This window comes from Carettochelys insculpta, chromosome 2 (genome assembly GCF_033958435.1).
Source record: "Carettochelys insculpta isolate YL-2023 chromosome 2, ASM3395843v1, whole genome shotgun sequence".
In the NCBI taxonomy this organism is placed as follows: Eukaryota; Metazoa; Chordata; order Testudines; family Carettochelyidae; genus Carettochelys; species Carettochelys insculpta.
Window position 1 is genome coordinate 236,583,913 of NC_134138.1, and position 22,535 is coordinate 236,606,447.

General features: G+C 40.6%; 1 protein-coding gene across 1 annotated transcript in view; it reads right to left on the reverse strand.

Annotated features, from left to right (window-relative positions):
* Positions 1-4,275: 4,275 nt before the first annotated feature.
* The window catches only part of STEAP2 (STEAP2 metalloreductase), a 33,124-nt gene continuing 14,864 nt past the window's right edge, over positions 4,276-22,535 (reverse strand). Inside the window, exon 5 of the mRNA XM_074984767.1 lies at positions 4,276-11,274. Coding sequence (XP_074840868.1) covers positions 10,990-11,274 — 285 coding nt within the window. The 3' untranslated portion in view covers positions 4,276-10,989. The remainder of the gene's footprint in view (positions 11,275-22,535) is intronic.

Genomic DNA, 22,535 nt, shown 5'->3' on the forward strand with positions numbered 1-22,535 from the left:
TGTTTTCTCCCAACCCCGTTTGCAGGCAGTTTCTGCGCCTACAACCTGGGCTTCTTGTTCTAGGGCTTGAATTAAAAAGGATAGGACTCTCTTAACTTTTCTAACCTGAACCCAGCCTAAAGTATCCTAGGCGAGGGTCAGGGCTACAGAGCAGCCGTCCTTGGTAGTCATAGCTTAGAGGTTGCTCTAAATTATGCCACAGTATGGCCTGGAACAGAGTGGACCTAGTTTCAGGCATGCGAAGGCCACCTTTATACGCTTCGTCCCTGAGCTGCACTGTGAATTCTTCAACTGTTATACGGGACTTTGGCCTATAACACAAGTGTTGTTTTCATATTGAACATTTTTATCTGTTTTCCTTATATAGATTATTTTGATAATGCTTACAGGTTTACAACTCATTTAACATGGCTAAATCTGATAATACAGATTTTTGGACTGTAGTTCAGGCAAGTCAGTCCTGTGCTCTGTACACTGAACTAAACTTTTGGAATTTCAGAAATAGACCAAAAATACACTGGTATTTTATATTTTTAGCACTTATTTGAGTGACAAATGTATGCAAACCATATGTAAATTGTGCAGCGTTTTCAATGAATTATAAGATTGGGAGGTGTGACATTAGTGGTCAAGTGTTCCAAAGATCATACTGCCACACAGTTCATTTGCTTCCCTACACCTTCTTCATGAATCAAGCTTTCTTAAATGGCATAAAAGCAGCATTGTACCAAGTTGACTCTAGAGGTTCTGCTGTCCTAGGCAAACATCCAACCAGGCAATCTTCAAACATTTTATGAAGTCTGCTATCCCAAACAACTGGCTTCTGTGGTAGAGCCATGTCTTTCACTGCATATTGGTAATTATTTCTTGCATAGTGTTTTGCATCAGAAACTTGCAATTCACTTCCTAAATGTTAACTAATTAATCCTCATTGCAAGCTTCAAAGTATTTTACTATGGTGGATCCTGAGAAATTCCTATTGTTATTGTACATCAATTTCTTCTGAGTGAGAAGATATTTCAGTGAGTTTTGGTTTTGAGTTACCAAATTATGTAAGACAGTGAGAAGCAGTATAGTCTAATAGGCAGGACATCAGAGGTCTATGCCCAGCATGGTACTAGTCTACTGTTAATCCTCAGGGTATGTCTAGACTGCAGCCTTATTTTGAAATACAGTAAACCCTTGAAATACACAGCTTCAGATTGCGCATAACTCTGTAATGTGAGTTAAGTACAACTTGAAGCTGCTCTGCGGCTGTCAGCCTGCCTAGCTGCCCACAGCTGTGAGCAGCTAGGCAGGCTAAGAGCCCCATCTCCCTGCCTTCCCCCACCTGCACAGCAGTCCGTGACGCTGCTGGGGGAAGGCAGGAAGAAGGCTTTGAGCTCACCTAGCTGCCCACTTTGGGGAAGGCAGGAAGAAGCAGCCAGGAAGCAGCTGGTCAGTTTCCCAGGTCCAACAAGTGGTGGGGAGCCGAGAACCAAGTGGCAGTCTGCTTCCCAGCTCCCCACCCTGACTTGCATGAAAATTTGAGTTACATGGAGGTTACAGGAACTCAATGTTTTACTTTAAGCTATTCCAGAAGAGCTTATTTCAAAACGAGTTTTGCGTGTATCAGCGTTATTTCAAAATATTGTTGCTACACACAAAATACATTTCAGAACAGCCCTTTGCTATTTTGAAATAGTGTCTACACACAATAGAGCAATTGGGTACTATGGCTTATTTCAAAATAGGTTATATTCCCTGTTTACACAGCCCCAATTTCAAAATGGCTACGTCTACACGTGCCCCAAACTTTGAAATGGCCACGCAAATGGCCATTTCAAAGTTTACTAATGAGGCGCTGAAATGCATATTCAGCGCTTCATTAGCATGTGAGCGGCCGCGGCACTTCGAAATTGACGCGCCTCGCCACCGCGCGTCTCGTCCAGACGGGGCTCCTTTTCGAAAGGACCCCGCCTACTTCGAAGTCCCCTTATTCCCATCAGCTCATGGGAATAAGGGGACTTCGAAGTAGGCGGGGTCCTTTCGAAAAGGAGCCCCGTCTGGACGAGACGTGCGGTGGCGAGGCGCGTCAATTTCGAAGTGCCGTGGCCGCCCGCATAATAATGAAGTGCTGAATATGCATTTCAGCGTTTCATTAGTAAACTTCAAAATGGCCATTTGTGTGGCCATTTCGAAGTTTGGGGCACGTGTAGACACGGCCAATAGGTGCTATTCCTTGTGGGATGAGGTTTACCTATTTTGAAATAAACTGACCTGCTAATTCAAATTAATTTAGAAATTGCGGTTGTGTTGTGTAGATGCTAGCAAAGTTATTCTGAAATAAGATCTGTTATTTCAAAATAACTTTGCTGTGTAGACATACCTTTGCTGAGTAAGTGACTTTATCCCTCTGTGTCTTTGTTTCCTTCCCCACCTTTTTCTGCTTAGAGGGTAAGCTCTTCAGGGCAGGCACTCTCTCACACTGGCCGTGTCTACACTAGCTGAAAACTTCGAAATTGCCATGTAAATGGCCATTTTGAAGTTTACTAATGAAGTGCTGAAATACATATTCAGTGCCTCATTAGCATGTGGGCAGCTGCGGCACTTCGAAATTGATGCGGCTTGCTGCCGCGCGGCTCGTCCAGATGGGGCTCCTTTTTGAAAAAACCCTGCTTACTTCGAAGTCCCCTTATTCCTATGAGCAGATGGGAATAAGGGGACTTCGAAGTAGGCGGGGTCCTTTCGAAAAGGAGCCCTGTCTGGATGAGCCGCACGGCGGTGAGCTGTGTCAATTTCGAAGTGCTGCGGCCGCCTGCATGCTAATGAGGCGCTGAATATGTATTTCAGTGCTTTATTAGTAAACTTCGAAATGGCCATTTGCATGGCCATTTCAAGGTTTTTGGCTAGTGTAGACGTAGCCACTATGTATTTGTACATCACCTAGCACAAGGGGAAACTGACCTTAACTAGGGCCCTTGAATACTACTGTGATGCAAATAACAAATAAAACCAATCACTATAGTATATGGTAAAAAGGCACAGGAGCTGAATAAACTCGGGAAAAACAGACACCAACTTGAAATTTTCGTCAGTGAGACAGACAAAGCACAAGTAGCAAGAGGTATGAAAATTTAGACAGCGAACAATCTGCTTCATTGTGAGATGATTTTGTACTATTGGTCAGGTCTCTTCTTCAGAGAAGCAGCAATATGGGAAGGTTATACAAGTTAGCATAGATTTGCTAAGTTCACTGATTTGTATACTGTATAGGAGAAATTGTGACTCCACTGATGCCATTGAGAGTTAAGTTACTAATTTTAATGTGCCAGGATCACACCAATGTATAACTTTTCATTCTTCCCCTTGTTATAAATGTCCTTGAAACTTACATAATGCTTCCAGAGAGAAGAAGTCAGGCGGAGGAAAAGGTACTCATTTGTTTTCCCACTCCTGCTTTTTCATACCCACAACCACACACGAAGAACACTACCACTTGACAAATTAAGCAGTCCTACGTTTGCCTCAAACTTTTTGTACTTTGCTCCTGAAAAATGTACTGACTGTGTTGCTAGTATTGCACGAAGTGTTTGAAGCATAAATACCTTGTAATAAGGTATGGGGCAGCCTCCCTCTGTATTTTTAAAAAAATAGCTATCATCCAGTTAATTCCAGAGGAAACAAATTTGCTCTTCAGAAGCCTTTCATAGGCCCCAGACACCCGTGCTCTCTCTACCAGAGGACATATTTATCAAGGTATAAATGCATTTTAAAGAAAAGCAAATAAAAAAAAGTTGAAACTGAGAGGACCAAGTCAAAATATTAAATATTAAGTTTTTATTGAACTTTATGTAAAACAGATTTTATGGAAAAATAGGTGAAAGCACTGCCAGTCATTTATAATAGCCCTGTTCAGATAGACAACACAGAGGGCTTGTCTACACTACCACCTTCCTTAGCAGGAAGGATGATAATTAGGGTGTTGGGAGTTTACTAATGAAGGGCTGCCGTGCATAGGCAGCACTTCATTAAGCAAATTCCACCCCCCTGCAGCAACTTCGAAGTTTTAAACTTCAAAGTACTGGCACGCGTCTAGCCATGGCTCACCCGCTAGTACTTTGAAGTGCCGGGGCAACTTTGAAGTCCCCTTACTCCTCAAAACTTCGAAGTACCAGTGGGTGAGCCACGGCTAGATGCGTGCTGGTACTTTGAAGTTTAAAACACCGAAGTTGCTGCGGAGGGGAATTTCCTTAATGAAGTGATGCCTATGCACGGCAGCACTTCATTAGTAAACTCCCAACACCCTAATTATCATCCTTCCTTCGAAGGAAGGTGGTAGTGTAGACAAGCCCAAACAGTAATTGACAAAGCTGGAGTACACAATTGCAGAGAAAACTGCCAATTAGTACTGCACAGAACAGACTCATAATATGTTCACTGTGAAACACGGTCAACATGGCATGAGGAATAGAATACAAAGATTACGCACATCATTGTTTAAATTCATTCAATGTGTCACCTATTTTAAAGGTAGCAATCTAGTTAACTGAAGCAGTATTATGTAGTGATAGAATATGAGAACTGTTAAGTTACGTATTACGTTTATCAAAAATACTTAAGAGCTAGGCTGAACACCCAATAAAAGCAAAATTTCTGTAGTCACCCTTTGAAAACAACTATTCAAATGCCTCCACTACCACTGAGTTTATTTACCTGAACACTTGAAAATATTGCACTGAAGAAATCAATCTATCTAATATTTATTTGCATGACATTTCTGATTTTTGCTTTTATCAAACTAAGAACTCATGTTCCTAACTGTGTTAAGAATGTTGTGAAATTCACAGCTATTTGGGAATAAATAACAGCTGCTTTAACTGTTATTTCCCACTGATGCTAGCAGAGGTGCATTTTTAACTAATTACACATTGAATATGTACAAGGTATTTCATAATAGATTTATCAACAAATGAAAATACAATTGCACAGTCTTATGTTGGCACATCACATGCTACACAATGTTGGAACAAAATGCATACATGGTATCAAGAAACTGTAAATGTAACATTGTCATAAACTAAAGAACAATGTAACATTGTCATAAACTAAAGAACTTAAAATACAACATAGTTTCATAATGATTTATCCACTAAAATTCAAATTTGTTCAAATTTCAACAAAGTGATTTTTTCAACTTTGTCTATAATAGCAGTTTCACAGGAAATTAAGTCCAAACATGAAATATGCTTATGGCACTACATAATAAAAATTGTGGATAACAAGTATGTTAATCATCTGCAGAAAACCAAAGAACATGTTCCAAAATGTCATTCCAGTATTTACTGCATAGAAATGTGCATTTACTGATATGTGTACATTATTGCATTATATGTTGTGGTATTTTGTAATTATGTCAAAAACTGCCCCCTGCTCCTACAACAGCTACTAACACCTGCCTCTTCTGTGATTAGATTGGCAACTCCAGAATTGGGCTGATCAGCCATCCATGGACTCACGAATAGGAGGGTAACATGAAGACATACATCCTACTCATGATCGACTAATCACCAAGAATATAGTAAAGAAGAGGATTAAGTTATTTATAGGACATAATATACAGGATATCCCTACAATCAGTAAATGATGAATGCAATTTTGCACAAAATATCATTTTCAAAGTTGATTGCTTAAGTTATGTGCGTAAATCTATATTTAGATGGCTGAATAATGGAGACGTGGGTGTGTGTACCCTATATATATATGGATTTAGGTGCCTAATTTAGGCAACCAACATTGACAAAACACTGGCTTTAGGACTTGATCCTGCAAATCGGGACTCAGAGAAGAGCTTATATAAACAGTTCTACAGAAATCAATGAGATTAACCACATGAAGAAAGATTTCTCACATGAATAGAAGTTGGCAGAATCTAATCCATAATATATGCTATGAAAGACCTTGTCATTTTACTGTCAGACTTTTTTATTACTCTTGTTAAATGGAATCAATCTTTACAATTAAATAGAATCAATCTTTACAATAAAATATATTACAAAAAATGTAATGGTGAGTCAACATGTTACTTCATTTAAAAAGGAATACATAATCTACCTGGGTACACTATTTTATATGTAGCACACACATTTCATAAAATTTATTCATTTAGTTGATTCAAAAATATAAACTCACAGTTTAGTACTTCAACTTTTAAGTAATTTTAAAACAAAAAGCACATATTGGTTATTTCCCATACACACACTTTGATTAAAAAAATCAAATCGTGACAATATTTTCTTAGATAAATGTCTTGAGGTCCACATCTACTGAGTTTTAACATTCTTGAAATAATTTAATCATGAAATGGTCTAATGACTTTTTATATCTGTTAAGCAGCACATTACACTGTAGGATTATTTTCTGTTAGAATTAAGTACAGGTTGAAACTCCCAAATCTGACATTCTCTGATCTGGCAACATCCATTGTCTGGTAGGACCACGGATCTTGCAGGATGAGAGTGTCCTGGAGCTGAAAGAAGAAGGTGCTAGCCAGACCCGTGGCAGGAGCCCAGGGCCAGGCGGCCACAGCCAGTCTGGTGGCAAATGACGGCCAGCAGCAGCCAGGGAGCTCAGGCTGGTAAGATAGCAGCCCAAGCTCAAGGTGGCTTATCCCTGGTGAGAAGCTGCAGCCCTGAGAAACTGCGGCTGGGGAGGGTGGCCGGGGGTGGGATCTGATGGCTGGGGAGCTTGTGGGAGGTGGGGAGAGTCAGGAAGCTGCAGACGACAGCAGGGAAAAAAAGCCCTGGAGCAGGGGCTGAGGCTGGCAGAGCTGGGGGGTACAACTGACTACCTGGACCAGGGAATGCTCAGGTCCCAAGGCTGCTGGACCAGGGAGTATGAACCTGCAATTTTGTTTTTGCATAAGAATGACAAATATAGAATAGTGCATCACACACCAAAGAACAGATGGACTAAAGTGGCAATGCACAGTTGCTACTGTATTTTAATAATGCAACAATATTATATTATTATAATTATTGCAACAATAATATTGCAAACAAAAATAATATTGCAAACAAAAATAATGCAACAATATTATTATACTGTATTAGTACTATAGAAATATTCCTACAATATCAAACAAGACTGGTAAAGGTCTAGGGAAGATGAATTTTAGTTAAAATTTCTCTATACTATGAAAACATTCATACAAACATATTAAAATAGTAATAGTTGCAATCAGTAACAATTTTATCTCAGTTGCACCCGTGCAAATTCAGTGATTTCAACAGGGCTGCTGGAGTAGAACTGACAACAGAATTTGCTCCATGGCATTTACCGCATTCTGAGCCTTCACGACTTCCTGCATTCCTATATAAGGGTAAAGCTATACTAGGGAAATAAGTCAACTGCAGATGTGCAATTCTCACTATGGCATTTGTGCAGCTAAAACTGACGTATTGGAACCGACTTATTTCCCTATTGAAGACAACCTCTATAGTCTTGCATTGACCTCATGGGGTTAACAGTCAAGCCCAGAGAGATTGCTTTTGCTGCATCTTCACCAGATGTGCAGAATTGAACTCCAGAAGATCAACTGTCAGCACGTTGATCTTCCAGTATGTATAAATAAGCCCTAAATTAGAAATGCTTTTCTCATTGGGTAGAATTCATCCTTCCTCACAGTAGGTTTTGTGTGGGGAACTAAGTGGGGTAGTAGAGACAAAATCCATCTTACCCTCTTTGCAGCTTGATATAATGACTGTTGACCCTCTGCACACCTGTGGGAAAGTCACTGCTGTGCAGAGGGGCAGCACAAGCCTTCAATATGCATATAAGTGTGTTTGCAGGACTCAGGGATATTGCCAAGATCCTCAACATTATTTAGGTAGCTAATGCCTATGATTTCGTAGGGAGTTAAGTGCCTAAATACCATTGACGATCTGGGCCTAAGTGCATAGTGTTGTGTGCTGCCCTTCTGCATGAGGATTAATTGCACCTCCCCCCATATGGGAAATATAAGCCACTGGCTCCACTTGTGTTCAATCCTGCAGATCCTCCATGTAGTCTGGTGACTTCTGTACGCCCGTTCTTCACTTTAAATGGTATGGAAATAACACACAAACACAATGAGTTCTATTTCTTACTTTTTCGTATTTACTTGAAAGCGTTATTCCCCTTAAATACCATAACCTCCTTTCTGTCTATCACATTGGTACTATCTATGTCCTAATACTTAATTAATTTAATAAAATAACTGTGTGCTTATCTAGTGCAGCATGAATCATCTGACTGTCCATGACACAGGTATTACAGAAAAAAGGAACTTAATTGAGTTAGTTGAAATGCTATTGTTATTTTTGGGAAAATTTTTGAAAGCAAATGTTTTCAATACATTTGAATTTTTTCACTTTTCCTCCTTTTTCACTTAAATTCTAAACAATTTATTCTAAACAAAATGAAAAATTTCATTTAGAAAAAAATAATTTGGATTTTTTTTGCATTTTACTTTTCCCCCTGCTAATTAAAAGTAGCAAAGATTTTTTAAAGAAGGAAACAGACAGCTTTCTCTCACTTTTAAACAGTTTTTCTATTAGAAAAATATGAAAAAATTTCTAAACATTTAACTTTGAAAGGAGAAAAAAATTAAAAAGTGAGAGAAAGTAATTTTTTCTTTCTGCTTCCAGTGGGGGGGGGGGGGTAATTAAAAATGGGATGGGGAGGACACATTAAAATTGTAAGAAATTGGGAACTTCCCAACTTTTGTTTTTGAAATGACGTCTTTCAAAATACGTCAAGAAAATTGGTTGAATTCCCTCCTAGACTTCCAAATGCTCACCATTTGTCATCCATCATTTCACCATTTTTTGTGAGCTCTCACTGAATAGTAAAGAAAGACAGAGATATGCTCTACTTATGTTTAACTTGGCAAAGATTCATGCAAATGCTTTATTTGGTTATGGTGTTGTTGTAGTCATGTGATTCCCAGGGCATTAGAGAAACAATGGGGATGAAGTACAGGTTGAACCTCTCTCATCTGGTACCCTCACGACCTCACTGGTGCAGGACAAGAGAATTTGTTGGAGGATGGTTTGTCAATATTTTCTAGCACATTACCAATGCTTCCACTGTTTACTGGGCTCTTAGAAGACAGGAGTAAATTACAGCTAAATAACAGCACAGAACACTGAGATACAGGACTGGTGGCTGTAAACAAAGTTTACGGTATCATGGGAAATTTGATTGTCCATTTAACTAAAATGATGCTGGATCATGGAGTTTGCTGGATGAGGGAGTTCTGGATTAGTGTGTTTCAACCTGTAATACCTCTTATTGACCAACTTCTGTTCGTGAAAGAGAGAGTTTTTGAAAGACAAATGATATTACCTAACCCACTTTGTCTCACTATGCTGTCATTTTGAGAAGATCCTCTGCTTGGAGTTTCAGCCTGGGTATTGAGTTTAAACAATCTTGAAAAAACATGTTTGGGGCTCTTGAGTTTGCAATGAAACTACAAACAATTGGCACTGGGTTACTTTGGCTTTATGCTGATATAAGTGGAACCATAATTTGGCTCTACGTACATAATGCATGGACAAAAGGATTCACTATTAATATAGGCAGTAAAGTCAATGGGACTCGTTCTTCAGTACACAAAACTGCTATCTTGATTAGTCATAGTGCAGATATTTATGCTAATGTCAGCAAATTATTGCAAAATGTGAGGCAAGAAAATACAGTACAGTTAAAATACAGCAAAAATAGAGAAAATCAAAGCAATTCAAAATAGGTAGAGATATGAAGCTACATTCGGCACTCTGATGTGTGGAAACAACTGATTTCTGTAGGAGCAGCATGAGTGTAAATGAGTAGAGTTTGGAACAAAACAACATTCAGAAAGCCCCAGGAAACCAAAATTATAAGTTATAGAGGAAAATCTCCATTTCATGGGATCATAAACTCATGTCAAAATGCTGAAGTATAGGAATATTTGTTTTTGTTTCTTAAAAATTCACAGTAAAGCATTTCCCCACACTTGCTGTCTGTAAAAACAAAAGTTTAATATAAAAATACAACATTATTTTTTCAACAAAAGTAAGACACAGCCAAAGAAATTTGTGTGTCACAAGTATAATTCTAATAAAGAAACACACAGATTGAGTTTATGATATTGGAAATTTCTCTCATAAAGTTGAATTATTCTATTGCAAATTTCTCCCAATTTTAATTTTCCACAATATTTTTGGCATGTTTTATTTTAAAGTAATCATTTGATTGCACACATTTATGTAAGTCCTTCTTGAACTTTCGAAGAGTTGCAGTGGATTTTTCTCTGCGTGACTCATTAACATCAGTGCACATTACATGTCTAAAACCACATGCAACACTTTGAAATCACATCCCTTAATGCAATTTGGTTTGGTTAAACTATGCATAATTTGACTATGCAATTGAAAATGCTTATCATATTCAAACATGCTTTGGTTGAAAATCCTTGATGAGCTACACGAATAAGTGTAATGTACATGTGCAATAAATAATTTCAACCATTAAACAGTTAATTGTTGCCGTTCCAAAACATGTTTATTTCCTAAATCATTAAAATCTATTTACTCAATATTTTGGACGGACCTTTTAAAAAGGATGGATTTAACAAAAGAAGCACTGCCTGGAACATGTGCTATCAATCACATAAATGATGTCTGGAACATCCATCTTGATTTAAAGAACCACAACTTTTGTGATATAATTGTGCAATGTAGCATTAAAAAATCCTGCTTCTACATTGTTTCCCCTCTTTTAACTTAAAACTGTAGTGATTTTTTAAAAAAATAATTCTGAAGAAAAGTAAGTTACTCATTCCTTGGCCAAGAGCTTATACCATATGCCAAGCAAATCCACAGCAACTTTTACACATAAATTGTATAAGCTCCTAAAACATCAGTTTTAAAACAAACAAACAAACACACACTGACAGCTGTAACAGTGCTAAGGGACATTATTCTACCATCACATCACTGTAATCCTTTCTGGAGACAGATGTGGAACAGTCCAACCTGTTTCTTCCATAACTGGGCTTTTTTCCCACCCTCTTCTGATTCTTCGCAGTTTCTTGCTTATACATGGAAAGAGTAAAATGAGCTTACCTACAATTACAATAGAAGGCAAAACAAGGGCAAGAACAAAGTTTGGTGGTGTATAAAACCTGTAGTATTCTTCTTCAAAGGCTCTTTTCCACCCATAAATTAACACATGGAAAGTACTTATGAGCAGAGCGACATATCCCAGTGTAGACTTTGGGGAAAAAAATATGGAAAAGAAAGAGATGTTAAAACCTGACCCATTGTTACTAAACAAATCTCCTATACCACTTTAACATCTCAGCCAGCTTAAATTGTACTGTATTAAAGAAAACCCCTCAATGTACACATTATTTTAATGTGCTGAAAATTAAAGCCTATACTCTACACTGATTTACAACTCATTCCTCTTGCCCTGCATGCTTGCTCTACTTTGAAAGGCTAACAGGTCCTCAAACAAAGCAAAAAACAAGTCAAAATCTAAAATCTGATTTTAAAACACAAAGGCAGTCAGTTGAGTTTCAGGAGCAACTAAATCAGTGGAGTTATGTAAGCATAAAACTGGTGCTGTGATATTAGATTTAGGTACCGAGTGTGTTGCATGAGAGAACAAAGTGCTAATTTGCTCAGCTGTGAGCATGGAGCAGCGTTGCTCTGCAGGAAGTACCCTAGAAAGGAACTTCCTGATCCGCATTGCTTCTACAGGAGAAAGGACTAAACTGTGACACCCCTCAAGAATGCTCTTTGCTTCCCCATCACAATGGCACTACTCCACTGGTCAGATGGTAGAATCAAGACTTAGACCGCTCCCAACCTCTTCCCCATCCCTTCCCTGACAGCTAGTTAATGGGGATATCTGGAGTGTAGGGGCTACATCCACACCTAATCCTAAATCCGTGGGACTCCAAGTTAAAAACGTCAGCCTGCATTCTAGAATATCCCAAACCATCTTTAAAAATGACAGCAGCTCTTTTAACTGTGTTTTTTATTCTATGACAGGAAACACTTCACCACCAAAACTGATGTAACATCTCACTCTATTGGGAAACATTTAGTGGGAGAATAATCAAAACTGGCTACCAAGATTTTATTCTCTTGGTACAAGTAAATAAAGGCAAAAGCCTTATGTTTCTCTGGTCATTAAGGAAAACTACAGTCTGGAGGGTGATAGGGAAAAAGATTCAATGGCACATAAACAGGAAATATTTTTGAGACTTTTGAGAAAAGTAACAGTTTTGTGCACAGCAAGCTGCTATTTTTCTATGCATTACTTTTTCCAGTGTACACAATGGTTTCCAGAGTTGTACTGGCATTTTTATATGTTCTTCTTTTGTTTGTTAAAAAGCTCAAGAACAAAAATTCCCAAGAAATTGAACAATTTAGGCCAAATCCTCTCGGGTGTAAATTGGCATATGCAGGTTTTTGCATGATATGCTTGAAAGAAATTCAGATAACCAATACAAGCTCCTCACTCACCATTGCATTGTTCCAGTTCTATGCTCATGTGACTCCCTTGAAATCAATGCTGTTACACCAACAGAAACATGGAACAGCACATGAAACAATCTGATGAAGTGGGTCTTTGCCCACGAAAGCTTATGTTACAAAATATCTGCTAGTCTATAAGGTGCCACAGGACTTCTTGTTGTTCTCGAAGATACAGACTAACGCGGCGACCTCTCTGATACTATGGAACAACACAGTGAATCTGATTGCTCGTTTCTTCAGCAGGTTCAGATGTGGGTGAGACTATATAACAATTTTTGGAAAAAACAGAGGTAATGAAATGCTTTATAGATGTTTTTCCTCCTTTAAGCAGAGAAAGCTTACTTTTATTTAAATACCATCAGAGGGCAAAGATTTGATAGAATGTTGTTACTGTTACACCTAAAAAAGGAGGATCTGAAAACAATTAAACTCCAATAACAGAAGGAGTGGAAACAAGAAAGCAGTCCAGTAGCACTTTAAAGACTAACACAATTTATTAGGTGATGAGCTTTCGAGTGGAGTATGGTATTTTTTTTCCCTCCTGAGTTTATAACTCTATCTGCTCTCTTTGGTACTAGATTCCTGTCCAGCTAGAAAAAGGCTGCTCTTCAGACCGGCTAGGCTTGTGCACTGTTGTGTTTGTTACTTAGATGTGATATAGTACGATAACAAACACATGAGTTACTCATGAAAAGTGTGATTAGTTGACAGGCTACATCTCTACCACCAAGGGGAGCCTCTGAGATCACTGTAATGGTGGTTGATTTAGCAGGTATAGTGAAGACCTGCCAAATCGACTGCAGATCACACTTTAGTCGACCCTGTTACTCTACCCTGCACAAAAAAAGTGAGGAAAGTTGATGGAAGAGTGTATCTTGCGACCCTCGCAATGTAGACCCCATGGTAACTTGACCTAAGGTATGTTGACTCCAGCTACTTTATTCATGTAGCTAGAATTCCATAGCTTAAGTTGATTTTTCAGTTAGGGCTTGTCTATGTGGTACGTTACTGCCTGACAACTGGCAATTCCCAGTGTGAATCTACACTGCACCCATTTACAATGCAGTAACATACAATATAGACACTACTACAGTGCAGTGAAACCTATGCCAAGCTGCACTCTGGGACTTTCAATACCCTCTAGCAGTGTCCACATAGGACAATACTGTGTGGCAAACTGACGTTCTATAAACACTGTGGCTTGCCATAAAGTAAGTCACCATATACAAGCCCTTAGAAACCAAGTGTATTCAGCGGGTGAGCTGGAAACAAGAGTTTGCATGGGTGTGTGTCTCTCAGAAGACGAAGTCATGAGGTCAGCGTTCAAGTAGCTGCTATGATACTGAGTGTCACAACCAGGATGTGGGTCAGCTGACCTAGTGCTCAGAGGAGGTCAGATGCCAAAAGGCCCAAGACAGACCAGACAGCAAACTGAGAATTAAACAACAGGAGACAGGCAGGCCACGTGACCACAAGGCCAGAGTCCAAGACAGGTCAGAGGCCAAATGGAGTTAGATCAAGGACCAACCAGTGTCAGAAGCCAGAATCTAAGGTCTGTCATAAGCTGGGTGAGATGCAGACAGGCAGTGTGCTACTCAGACAGCTCTTCATCATGGCTTCCTGCTTTCTATATTGCTATTAGCCAGCCAGGGCCTGCAGGGTGGTATTTCCTCTAGCTTTGCAGGGACATCGTGGTGGAAGCCTGGACTAAACTTTTAAATGATGATACAGGGGATTAGCCAAAACCCCTTAGTCCCACATTCTAGCTTGGTAGGTTCTTACATCAACCCGCACCAACAGGATGGAAATGAGAATTTCAGCAGTCACTGCTTTGGAAAATCAATGCTTTTGCTCGACATAGGAGTAAAACTAGTGTATTGTTACTCCAGCACCAGCTTCGCTTGCAGGGAAAGCTACACTGAGTTGACCAGCCTTTATTCCACTCTGTATCTTGTGCTAACTTCAGGAAGGATTAAAATAATTAAGGTCAAACTTTCTCTACAATAATGTATTTCAGTAGGTAGAGAACTAGCTCTAAAAGGGCATTTGTTGTATTTTCTGTTCTGTTTATGCATTCAGTATGAGATCTGACCTTTAGCACTGTTTATGTGTGATGGAACACCAGCTTAATTTTCTATGGTAAAATAACCCTTGTGAAGTCAGCAATTATGAAACAAGGATTGAGACAATGGGCATTTCCTAAGACTTTATGACCAGCTAGGGAACATTTAACACTCCAAGAAGCAGCTAAAGATAATTACATTTAGTTGGTCATTAATCCCAAGGAAACACCTTGTGTTTCAATTACTATTGCCACTACAAGGCAACAGTGATAATTAAAAAAGAAAGTTTGTTCAGCTTCTCTTTAACATGTGATATAATTTAACATGAGGGTATATGTAGAGGAGGAATGTCCTGTATACCAGAGACCCAGAATAATCGCTCAGCATTTCATTGCAATTTATAATCTGTGATAACTAGAAATAAATTGTTTTCAATTACAGTGGGAACAATTATGATATACCAGTGCATTCCAAAGACCACACAATCATTGTGTAATGTTTTGCCTGCATGCACATTTCTATCCCTGCAACCCGAGGCCCACATTTGGAAACTTTGTTAAGGAAAAGCTACATTTGCTGCTGGAGCTCCTGAACATAAACTGGATGTATGGCCCAAGTCACCTGTGAGTAATTATTATTATTTTATTTTGCACTAAAGATTTAGGTCATGCCAAGATCTCTAGCATGGTCTTAGGCAAAGAACTCCTGAAGGACAAAGTCTGCCTGATAGGTTATGGAAATGCAAGTGGCCAAAACTTTACTTTTGTTACCTAAAAAGTGGGTGGCACTGGTCAGCAACAGGGAAAAACCAGGTCAGTTGGAGGAAATGCTAATTCAAAACATTCCTTCAGCAACCACAGTTGAGCGGTTTCCTATGCAATCCCCGCTTGACAGAAACCCAGAGAGAGAGAGAAGGAAGAATTCCTTCACAGACAGAACACTTGCTAATTGCTGCTAATACAAAGTTCTCTGTCACTCCCATTTAAAGGACTATAGTTTACAAAACCCTTCTAGGGTCCTAATTATTATAGTAATAATAATGTGTTACATAAGTGTTACATGAGAGGAGAGCTGATTGCTCTCCATAAGCATATCAGTAGGACGAATACAAGGGGGACAGCAGTTATTTAAAGTTAAGCACTAATATGGACACAAGACCAAATGGATGTAAACTGTCCATCAACAAGTTTACACGAAGGTTTCTAACAATCAGAGGAAGGAAGCTCTGGAACAGCTTTTCACGGGAAGCAGTAGAGGCAAAAAATCTAATTAGCGTCAAGACTGATCTTGAAACATTTGTGGAGGGAATGGAATGATGAGACCATTTACAATGAATGGCATCTGGCCCATTGATGACTGCCAATGGCAAAAATGTCTAACTGTTAGAGACAGGACACTGGATGGGGAGGGCTGAGTTACTACAGAGCATTCTTTTCTAGAGATCTTCCTGGTCAGTTTTGCCCATGTGCTCAGAGTCTAACTCAGCGATGGGCAAACTAGGCTAGTGAGTAGGCAGCATGAGTGGCCCTCCTTCATCTCAGTGAGCCGCAAAACTGTTGTAACCAAGCCAGACTCCAATTTGCTAACTGTGCTTGAGCTCCTAGAATTTGTGGGGTGTGGTGCTTGAGTGATAGGTTGGATACAGAGGGAGTGAACAGCTCTCACAGTCAATGTGTGCAATCAGTATGCAACTCACTTCAGGTGCCTTTGCTTTACATGCATGTTACTTTGGTAATACCGATAGGGGAAAAAAACTATCCAGATGGAAACCAAAGGAATCTGACAACGCTGTATGTTGCAAAGTGTCTCATGGGCCACACACACAAACTCTGATGGGCTGCAGGTTGGTCACCACTAGTCAAACCGATCATCAGTTTTGGGGTCAAGAAGAAATTTTCACCCAGGTCAGATTAGCAGAGACCATGGGGAGTTTCAACTTCCTCTGCAGCACGGGGCATGAGTTACCTGCAAGTTTAAACTAGTGTAAATGGTGGATTCTCTGCAACTTGAAGTTTGTAAATCAAGATTTGAGGATTTCAGTAACTTCAGCTGAAGGTTAGTGGTTTATGTGAGGATTGGATGGGTGAGGTTCTGTAGCCTGCAATATGCAGGAAGTCAGATTTAATGTTCACAAAGATCCCCTCTGACCTTAAAATCTGAGTCTGTATAGGCAAGAATAATAGAATTCTAGGTCTGGAAGGGACCTCAGCGGGTTACCTAGTCCAGACCCCTGCCAAAAGCAGGATCAACCACATCTAAATCATCCCAGTCATGACCACGTCAAGCCAGAACTTAAAAACCTCTAGGGATGGAGATTCCACCACCTCTCTTGGTAACGCATTCCAGTCCTTCACCACCCTCCTGGTGAAATAGTTTTTCCTAATATCCAACCTACACCCCTCCCCTGTAACTTCAGACCATTGGTCCTTGTTCTGTCATCTGTCACCACTGAGAAGCCTCTCTTCATCCTCTTTAGACCTCCCCCACTTTCAGAAAGTTGAAGACTGCTACCAAATCATCCCTCAGTCTTCTCTTCTGCAAACTAAATAAGTCCAAATCTTGCAACATCTCCTCATAGGTCATGTGCTCCAGACCCCTAATCATTTTCATTGCCTTCCACTGAACCTTCTCCAGTGCATCCACATCCTTTCTGTACTGGGGTGCCCACAACTGGACACAATACTCCAAATGAGGCATCACCAAAGCCGAGTAGAGGGGAATAATTTCTCTAGATCTGCTGGAAATGCTTCTCCTAATGCACCCCAGTATGACATTAGCCTTCTTGGCAACAAGGGCACACTGTTGACTCATAACCAGACTCTCATCCTCTGTAATCCCCAGATCCTTTTCTGCTGCACTGCTACTTAGCCAGTTGTCCCCCAGCCTGTAAGAGTGCTTGGCATTCTTTTGTCCCAAGTGCAGGACTCTGCATTTATCCTTGTTGAACCTCATCAAATTTCTTTTGGCCCAATCCTCCAATTTGTCCAGGTCACTCTGGACCCTATCCCTACTCTCCAATGTATCTACCTGACCTCCTAGCTTAGTGTCATCTGCATATTTGCTGAGGGTGCAATCCATCCCCTCATCCAGGTCATTAATAAAGATGTTACACAGTACTGGCCCTAGAACTGATCTTTGGGGCACTCCATTTGAAACTGACTGCCAACCAGGCACTAAGCCATTGACCACTACCCATTGGGCCCATCTGTCAAGCCAGTTTTCTATCCATCTTACAGTCCACGTATCCAATCCATACTTCCTTAACTTATGGACAAGAATATTGTGGGAGACGATCAAAAGCTTTGCTAAAGTGAAGGTATATCACATCCATTGACTTCCCCACATACACAGAGCCAGTTACCTCATCATAGAAGCTAATCGGATTGGTCAGCCACGACTTGCCCTTGGTGAATCCATGCTCGCTACACTTGGTCACTCCCCCCACTTCCGAGTGCTCCAAAATGGATTCCTTGAGGCTACCCTCCAAGATTTTTCCGGGGATTGAGGTGAGGCTGACTGGTCTATAGTTCCCTGGATTGTCCTCCTTTCCTTTTTTTAAAGATGGGAACTACATTTGCCTTTTTCCAATCATCCGGGACCTCTCCTGATCTCTGCAAGTTTTCAAAGATAATAGCCAAAGGCTCTGCAATGATATCTGCCAATTCCCTCAGTACCCTTGGAGGCATTAATCTGGACCCATGGATTTGTGTGCATCTAACTTTTCTAAATAGCTCTGAAGCAGTTCTTTCACTACTGAGGGCTGCCCACCTCCTTTCCCATACTGTATTGTCTACTGCTGTAATCAGGGAGCTGACCGTGTCTGTGAAGACCGAGGCAAAAAAGGCAGTGAGTACGTCAGTCTTTCCCACATCATCTGTTACCAGGTTACCTCACTCATCAAGTAATGGCCCCACGCCCTCCCTGATAACCCTCTTATTGCTGACATACCTGTGGAAGCCCTTCTTGTTGCCCTACACATTCCCTGTCAGCCGCAGTTCCAATTGTGCTTTCACTTTCCTTATTACCCCGATCTATCAGCATTCTCCAGCCATATATTTATACTCCTCCTTACTCATTTGTCCAAGTTTCCACTTTGTATATGCATCCTTTTTGAGTTTAAGCTTGCCAAGGATTTCCCTTGTAAACCAAACTGGTTGCCTACCATATTTGCTTTTCTGACAGCACATTGGGATGGTTTGTTCCTGTGTCTTCCATAAGACCTCTTTAAAATACTGCCAGTTCTCCTAAACTCCTTTCTCCTTCATATTAGCTTCCCAGGGAATCCTGCCCACCAGTTTTCTCAGGGAGAGAAAGTCTGCTCTTCTGAAATCTAAGTCTACTCTTCTGTATTTTACAGCTCACCTTTCTTCCTTTTATCAGAATCCTGAAATCTACCATCTCATGATCACTGCAGCCCAGGTTGCCACCCACTTCTATTTCTCCTACTATTTTTTTTTGCCTGTTTGTGAGCAGCAGGTCAAGCTGCACATAGCCCCTGGTCGGTTCCTTCAGCACTTGGACCAGGAAGTTATCCCCAACATTCTCTGAAAACTTCCCAGATTGTTTGTGTGCTGCTCTACTGGTCTCCCAACAAATGTCTGGGTGATTAAAGTCTCCCATGAGAACCAGCACCTGTGATTTGGAAGCTTCTCTTAGTTGTATGAAGAAACTCTCATTTACCTCATCTACCTGATCTGGTGGCCCATAGCAGACACCAAACACCACATCACCTCTGTTGCTTCCACTTCTAAGCTTAACCCAAAGACACTCAACTGTCTCTTCTCCTTCTATGAACTGGAGTTCTGAACAATCATATTGCTCTCTCACATAAATCACAACCCTTCCTGTCCTTCCTGAACAGTTTGTTCACTTCCATGACTGTGCAGTGATCCACTCAAGGTCATGCTTTGCTGTGTCATTGGTTCCTACATGGAGAAGTAGGAAGGGGTAATAATCTCCAGGTTTGATGATTTCTCGAAGTCTTTCTGTCACATCTTTGGATTCTAGCTTCTGGTAAGCAGCAAAATTCCAGGTCTGGATGGCACATGGATGACTCAGTCCCTCTTAGGAGGCAGTCCCCAACCACCACCATCTGCCTCCTTCTCTTGTGGTGGTGGTTGTAGAATGGCCACCCCAAGAACTACTCATCCCATGCCTTCCAGCCAGTGGGGTCTTCTTCTGATCCTTTCTCTGAGAAGTCTCTGCCACAGCATCGTCCACTATATCATCCATGCACAGAGCTTGAAAGCGGTTGCTTACCTCTACAGGAATTGGAGATAACTGAATTGGCTTTCATCTCCTGGAGGTTACATGCTTCCAGTTTTCTTCCTCAGTTTCTACTGCCCTCATCATTGCTCAGCCTGCTGTGCCTGCAGTAGTACTAAATGATGCCTTCTATCGAGGAAGTCTTCACCTTCTCTGGTGGACCAAAAGATTGATATCTGCACCTTGAGTCTTCTAACCTTTTCGTCCAAGTTGGTGACCAGCTTGCACTTGGTACATATGAAATCCCTTCTATCTTCCGGAAGGAAAACAAACAGTACATACAGTGCAGGTCACAATAGCTAACTTGTCAATAGACTTGTCACTATCCATTTTTTTCCACCTTTCTTCAGAGAATTCCCTCAGAAGATATTAGAGCTGATTTGAAGGGCAGAAGAGAAACAAAACTATATAAAAAAATCAAATACTAACATGGGGCTCCCCACAAGGTGAACGTCCTCTCAGCAGCCCCGTCTGCAACTCCCAGCTGGTCACGCTCCTGCTGGTTGCTAGCCTTTCTGTCAACTGTGACAGGATTAGGGACAAGGTAATGAAAACACAAGGGGACAAACCTGCCTTTAGTCAATCTGGGTAAGGCCTACATCCCAAACTAGCAAAAGTACACACTTTGGGAACATACTTTTATCAGAATGTCTCTGGCCATAGACCTGAGCCTGTTACTACTTCATATCAATAACCACAGCATAAAGATACAATTTTGCTTCATGCTGACACCTTTCTATGATTAATTGGGGCTTGTGCTTTTTGTATGTCATTATCTCTTGCTGGTTATGTCTATTGGCTTCTCTGTCAACTTTTGGCACTACTTCAGATATGTTACACACAGGAAGTACATGAAGTGCTTCACCACAGCTCATTCCGAAGTGTATGTCTAGCTCTTCTATTTGTTCTACAACTATGCTGGGATGCCATGCCTGCATTTTCCCAGCTGCTGTATGGCCGTTCATAGTTCAGAACACAAAGTTCTGGGATGGTCAGTGACATGACAGTCTGTCTCTCATCAGACAGTGGCATTCCTATTAAAATGGAAACTTCTGCAAGTAAGGAATGCCTGCTGATGGTAATAAAAGGTCTCCTTTATTCCACATGTACAGCACATGAAGTCTTACTTCCACAGCTTCATGAGTATATCACATTTAGGAGCTAGCTATCATTTGCCCTTCGAAAGTCCCACCTGCTGTGATTTATGGAGGGCTGGAAATAAAAATAAAGTACTTGGGAAGTCCCAGAACCAGTGGAAGGAGGACAGCAAGGACATCATGACATGTTCCCACTGTGATGCAGGTAGATCACATATTAATCATGCTTAACATTTGTACCTCATATTATAAGTGTTTGCATAGTAAATCTCTGCAATGTTGTAACTCATCGAAGAGGAAGAAAGCATAAAATCACGTAAAATGCCATTACAGAAGGCCTGCACACAAGAAGGCCCATTGAAACCAAATGAGCCACTGTGACACATCAAAGGGCAAAGAGTTTGTCAACTGCTCCCCCGCATGCTCCTGAAGAGGGGATATGCATGAGGACTTACCTCATTACCTTGAACTAGAGGAGGGGGAATGGGCAAAAGGAATACAAATCCCTGACAAGAAGGAACTGTATCTTTATGCTGCTTGAATTCTGAGGGGTAAAGAGTCCTATGTATAAGCAAGAGTTTCTCAGTTTTTGGCTTGGGTTAACCCTAAAAGACAGAGAACCTCTACATTGCAGCAGCTTCTATAATTTTTTAGTTTCAGTTTTTTAGTTTACTTTCTTTAACCTTGTAAATAACTCACTTACTTATTTTGTTAGTTAAGAAATCGCTAGTTATTTTATTCTAGGATTACTATACATACTGTCTTTGGTAGAGACCTAGGATGCAAGAGAGTGGTCCTTTGGGTCTGGGAGTAGCCTGAATATTGGTGTGATTTTTGCTGTAAGGGACAGTGTTTCTTCTAATTTTTTCCATCCATGTGTGGAATAAATGTTGTTATGCACACCACAGCACCGGCAGATGCTCGCCACCAGCAAAAACACATGCTACTGGCTGTGGGCATTGTGGGTGCTCTGCTAATCATGTTGGTGGCATTTCAGTCTTTTCTGGAGGGTCTCCCAAGTGCACAGCTTACAGGAAACACTGGTAAGGCACCATCTATCAGAAAGTCAAGCTTGTGTAGGTAGCAAGATAAACAAGAGAACCCAGGAGTGACTGTCTGTGACTCTGCATTAATACTAGCATAGTGCTTGAAGAGCTCACGCTTGACAGGTTGAGGAATTCTAAGTATCAAACTCACAATGCCAGTTTGGGATTTGTGCTCTGCTTCTTAACAGTCTACTTTGAGGTAGGTACTCATATTTGTGAGCCACTTCAGACAGCTTGACCGCACTCAGGTGTGTGGATGGATCTCTGCTTCAGGTGTGCAAGGCCAGGAGGAAGGACCAAAAGCCTCTCCTCGATAAATGCAAAAATAGAGCCTGCTAAACTAATGTGAGTTAATTCAGCTGGAATCAACATTAGCTGTGTGGGTACAAAAGATGGCAGCAAGAATCCTGAAGTAAACTTATTCTAAATAGAGTCAAACCCTCCTAATATCACGTATGTTAATTCTCTCTTTGGTGCCTCCTGGAAAACACTGAAAATCTTGTATCTGATGAAGTA